The 4,973-nt window shown below is 39.1% G+C and overlaps 1 protein-coding gene across 1 annotated transcript; it reads right to left on the bottom strand.

The window, feature by feature from the left end:
• Positions 1-568: 568 nt before the first annotated feature.
• LOC109097803 (Golgi phosphoprotein 3-like) lies at positions 569-4,675 on the bottom strand. Its single transcript, XM_042764804.1, has 4 exons — positions 4,306-4,675; positions 3,682-3,813; positions 3,486-3,600; positions 569-2,630 (listed from the first exon to the last, which is right to left on the bottom strand). Exons 1-4 carry the CDS (start codon positions 4,516-4,518, stop codon positions 2,206-2,208), a joined length of 885 nt encoding a protein of 294 aa, XP_042620738.1. The 5' UTR covers positions 4,519-4,675; the 3' UTR covers positions 569-2,205.
• Positions 4,676-4,973: the final 298 nt, after the last annotated feature.

Genomic DNA, 4,973 nt, shown 5'->3' with positions numbered 1-4,973 from the left:
GAACAGCATGACCAGCGTAGTCATTTGCAATAAAACTAGTTGCATGGAGAAAATACAATAGTAGGCCTATACTATAACAGTATATAGTACATAGTATAACACACCCGATGCATATTTTTGGTATATTGAGAGGTTTGTAGAAGTTAAAAACTGCTGAACTGTTTGTAGGAAAGGTAAACCCCCATCTTGAACACACCTGATATAATAACGACGTCTAATACTACCTAATAATAACGCACCATAACACTTCTCTGAACACAATCCATCAGAGCGATTTCAGAATCAACAATTGACTCTTTTACTGAACAGGGGAACTTGCTGTTCAGTCGTGCCTGAACTGTTAATTCATGATGTGTTCGGAGGAAAAAAAAACTGTACAATTTTACCTTTAGCATACGTGTTCATGAGGTAATGGCCAACTTACTCAGATCTGCATTCCTAATCATGCCACATTTACACCATGTTCTTAGTACAATAAATGAGAACTGACTGCATTAAGACCAAATTCAGTCATAGCATTGAAATCTCTACAAGAAAACATCTTCAATACACAAAGAATGAGGACATCTAATATTCATATACCTCCCAGGCACTTAAAGATATTACTTTATTATATGATACAAAGCAGATGTACAAATCAGGGAATCCGTTTCACACCATCTCTACTTTTACAGCTCATTACGTATTGTTTACTAACAGTAAATCATCATGTCAAACCTGCTTGCGTACACAGGAAGGGTGTATCCCTATCCTGTGCTTTACCTCTTCACTTTCAGGTCAAGAGACACCAAAAACATGACAAACGACTCTGAAATATAGTGGTAACAGCTATAGCAAGGAACAAAATAAAAATTATTAAGAACAGTATAAAAATTGGAAACATAGCAAGAGAGATTATGGCATGAACAAAACCATATATATGACAAGAAAGTTACATCAATGCAGTGATCACTGTGAAAAGGCCTCGGGAATGAATGCCTTTCTTGAAGTTGGGGCTCCTGTAGTGTTTGACTGGCTATTTGTATGAAATTAATGAAAGTTATGAGGCAACTTAAACCCAGATGTTTGATTTATGTTGTATTTGTGCACTCTCAGAAAAAAAAGGTACAAAAGTTGTCACTGGGATGTTAACTTTTCAAAAGGCACACCTTTGTACCTAACGAGTCCATATTGGTACCTTAAAGGCAAATATTAGTATCTAAAACGTACAAAAGTGTACCTTTTGAGAAGGTACCGCCCCAGTGACAGGTTTTGTACCTTTTTTTTCTGAGAGTGTGAGCTCAATGCTTCCTTGACCTGGTTTGTGGTGCATTATAGTATAAAACTCAACCATTCATTGACAGAATGAACTGTTGATCTCGTATTGGAGATATGAATTAGATTTGATAAGCCGAACGCAGAACAAAAAGGCAGTGAGTAATATAACAATCGCTATCAAGTTAGATACACTTTATACACAGGCCGATATGAATCACCAAGCAAAAAAAACAAAAATATTAGCTCGCATTAGAACATTTTATTCTTTGAGCATTCAGAAAGAGTGGATTTCTGGAAAGAAGATTTGCAAGGAAGCAGGGTCATGTATCTTCAAAGCACCGGAGAAAAACGTATGCTTGCGTTTCAGTCTTTTGAAATGTGAATTGGTTTATTTTCTTTCAACTCAGGACCCATTTCAGGTAGCAGAAACTAATGGAATATTTCCTGCTGAGTATGCAAATGCAACCGAAACACATGACAAGGATCATCAAACCTGTGTGTTCGGAAGAAGTGGCTCCTTATTCAAAGACACATGGCGTTTGAAATGACTGTAGAACTATACCAGGATCTGGATTATTGTTAGTCATGGCCTAGTTAAGTACAGACCCTTTGCAAACCACCTCCCTTCAATGCGCTCATTTTTGTTCTTACATGAACTTCATGATCTAAGTGCATGGACTACAAGAAACCTCACAGTGAATTGCAATCATGTAGCAACTATTGGCCATTTGAAGTTGACAGGGCAACACCTTTGTGAAGGTCAGAGACAGATCTGTGACAATGAGAAAAAGCTGTCCCTTTCCAAGTATCGTCATCATCAGCATCTTCTCCTTCATTATTTGCATTTCCATCATCACCATCACCAATATAAGTCCGAATCAACCAAGCTTGGGGCCAGTCCCATGCCATGAGCACAAAGTTGAGTCCCTTTCTCTCTAGTCTGGAGGTTCATTTGGTGAAAGCGGCCACCACCGCCCACAGCAGCTCATTGGCGCCTGACTTAGCAGCTTCAGCCTCGGGCTCGAGATCCAGAAGCATCCGCACCCTCTTCATGGCCAGATCGTACTGGTCGTCCAGCAGAGGAGCGAAGGCGTTCTCTAGAACATCAGAGGAATGTGCCAGGAACAGCAGTGCCAGTACACGCTTATCCATCCGCTGGGGATCGTTGACCCATTTCTCCAGGACGGCCTCCTGGACCTTGCGCACCAGCCGCTGCTTGATGGTGTTGTTGGTGAGCGGGTGGGTGGTCATGTCAAAAAGCAGGAAGTTTTGCTTCTCTGTGGTGAGGACGCCCTTCTCCACCAAGTTCTTAGCCAAGCGCTCTCGCACGTTTCGCAACTGGTAATGCAGCTTCAACGGATTCCAGGTTTCACCTACAGAACGTAAAAAGGGCTCTTGAAATGACTAGAACAACCGGACTGACCCATTTGTAGTACCTTTTGATGTTTGTAGCAATCTTATACAAGTCAATATTGTCTTATACGACAATCTTATTTGCAATATAAAGCTTTAAGTCAACACAATATCAAAATAACTTTGGAGAAACCTTTCATTTTGGGTGATGCCACCAATTCCTCTTACTTTTCGAGCACTTCCACCACTGAGATCAATAGAGTGCAACAGTCGGGTTTCGGAAATAAAAATGCCATTCATTTTCTCCTTGGGGAAATTGAGTTTTAACAATAACTTTAAACCTTTAAAGACAGGCCTACTGTGAGCTACGAGGTTAATAATCTGTGCTTTTGTTGATGCCATCAGCCCACGTTATTAACTTATTTAAAAAAAAAAAAATTTTTAACACCAGATTTTGTGGTGAAAAACTATTGCCAATGATACTGTACAGAAAACCCCACCAATAAGAGTTGCAATGAGCAAACTGCGTCAAAAGAGCCTGCAAGGGAAGTCAGTAGGGTGTAAAACAACACTGGACCCCAACAATTTTCACTGCATTAAAATAACATTGATACACTTTATAAAAAAAAAAAAAAAAAAAAAAAAAAAAAAATATATATATATATATATATATATATATATATATATATATATATCTATATATATATATATATATATATATATATATATTATATATATATATATATATATATCTTTGTGATTCACAGAAGAAAGTCACTCATACAGGATCGGAACTGTGAACTTTCCTTTGAAAATAAATAACTTGTCTTCTTGTATATATACTGTATTTTGTATCAAATATGTTCACAACTCACCACTTAACAACTCAATCCAGCTCTGGACTGTCTCTGGAGGCTGAGTCTCTTTAACATGTTTCAAAGCCTCGTCTAGCAACATATCTCCAGTGGGGGCATCAGATTTACAAATCACCTGAAGAACAAACAGGTTTAAAGAGTAAAGATAAAAGTGTTAAGCATGTTAAAAACAAGCCTCCAAAACAATCACACACACCTTTCTGGTTAGCAGGCTTTTCCTCCTCATTCCAGATGCCTCCAGTTGCAGGCGTCCTCTTATGGCCAGTTCAATAAGCATACACCCTCTCAGTCCAGATGATATGCAATCATTCCAGAATGATGTGTAACCCTGAGCAACAACAATGTCCACCAATTATTATTCTAAGAATAACATCAGCAGACATCATATAAGATATACTGCTATTATCATTAGCGTGGATAGGGAAGAAATTACATGCTTGCATAAAGTAACAGATGACCAAAACTTTAAATGTAATGCCATTATGCTCCTGACTGCATTCATTTTGTGAAATTTTGAAGTTATTGGTCTAACCTTTACAAGCTATGTTGTTTTGCAACTCTTATATTGAGTGACGTGTAAAGAGTTACATAATTCACACACATACAGCTCCTTTCGCCTTTCAGCCTTATTTTACACACACACAAAAAGCGCACGACTGGGACCCTCATAGAAGGCTAAATGGTGAAGCTCTCCAGGACCAGCTGCTCTTAACACACTTAATTTCTGTCGTATTGCAGGATTCATCTAGTTCACCAGTTACGTTACTAGCCGCTTCCTGGCGACCATTTGACTAACAAAGCCACAGAAGTCACGCCAAACCTCTCTGTCCTTCAGTCCGAGCAGCAGCACCTCTTCCATCAAAGTCAGACGCGTTTCTTTAGCGTCTCCCTGGTCGTCGTCGTCCTCTTCTCCGCGGCGGGACTCGTACTCATCCTCGCCCGGGCTTTTCTCCTTATCCGCGGCGGCGGCGCTACGCGAGGCCTCGGTCCGTCTCTGCACCAGGCCCGAGTTTCTCTGCGTTAGGGAAGCCATTGTTTGCACAAACCTAAAAACACCACCGTGTTTAAGTCATTTAATTATACATCCGCCAGAGCCGGTAAAATCTATATTTGCGCTATTCCGTGACCTTAGAAGTGTTTCATTAATACACTTTCTGTTGACGTGGATGTTTACATGCATCCGGGACGTCTTCTTCTTCTTCTTTTTAAGGTTTTATTGGCGGTTGACAAGCAACAAAATGGTGTATTACCGCCACCAACTGGTATGGAGTGTGGATCAAAATGACATTTTATATCCTCTCATACAAATTATTTTTTCTAAGATACTGAAAAATAAAACTGTAACATTCATTTCCAGATTTATTTTGTAAAATATCCCCTAGTATAAATCGCATTTTTATTTTTTTCTTAAATTTTTCTATTAAAATCCTTCTTTCAAACTCGTATTTCTGACAGTATATCATAACATGTTCCACAGTTTCTTCTTGC

This window comes from Cyprinus carpio, chromosome A10, assembly GCF_018340385.1.
Source record: "Cyprinus carpio isolate SPL01 chromosome A10, ASM1834038v1, whole genome shotgun sequence".
In the NCBI taxonomy this organism is placed as follows: Eukaryota; Metazoa; Chordata; class Actinopteri; order Cypriniformes; family Cyprinidae; genus Cyprinus; species Cyprinus carpio.
This window is presented reverse-complemented; position numbering and strand designations above follow the sequence as displayed.

Coding starts and splice junctions, on each gene's coding strand:
- LOC109097803 (XM_042764804.1), bottom strand. CDS start 4,518: ATGGCTTCCCTAACGCAGAGAAACTCGGGCCTGGTGCAGAGACGGACC. Junction 3,814..4,305: donor TCGGACTGAAGGACAGAGAG/GTTTGGCGTGAC, acceptor GTTGTTGCTCAG/GGTTACACATCATTCTGGAA. Junction 2,631..3,485: donor CTGGATTGAGTTGTTAAGTG/GTGAGTTGTGAA, acceptor TACGTTCTGTAG/GTGAAACCTGGAATCCGTTG.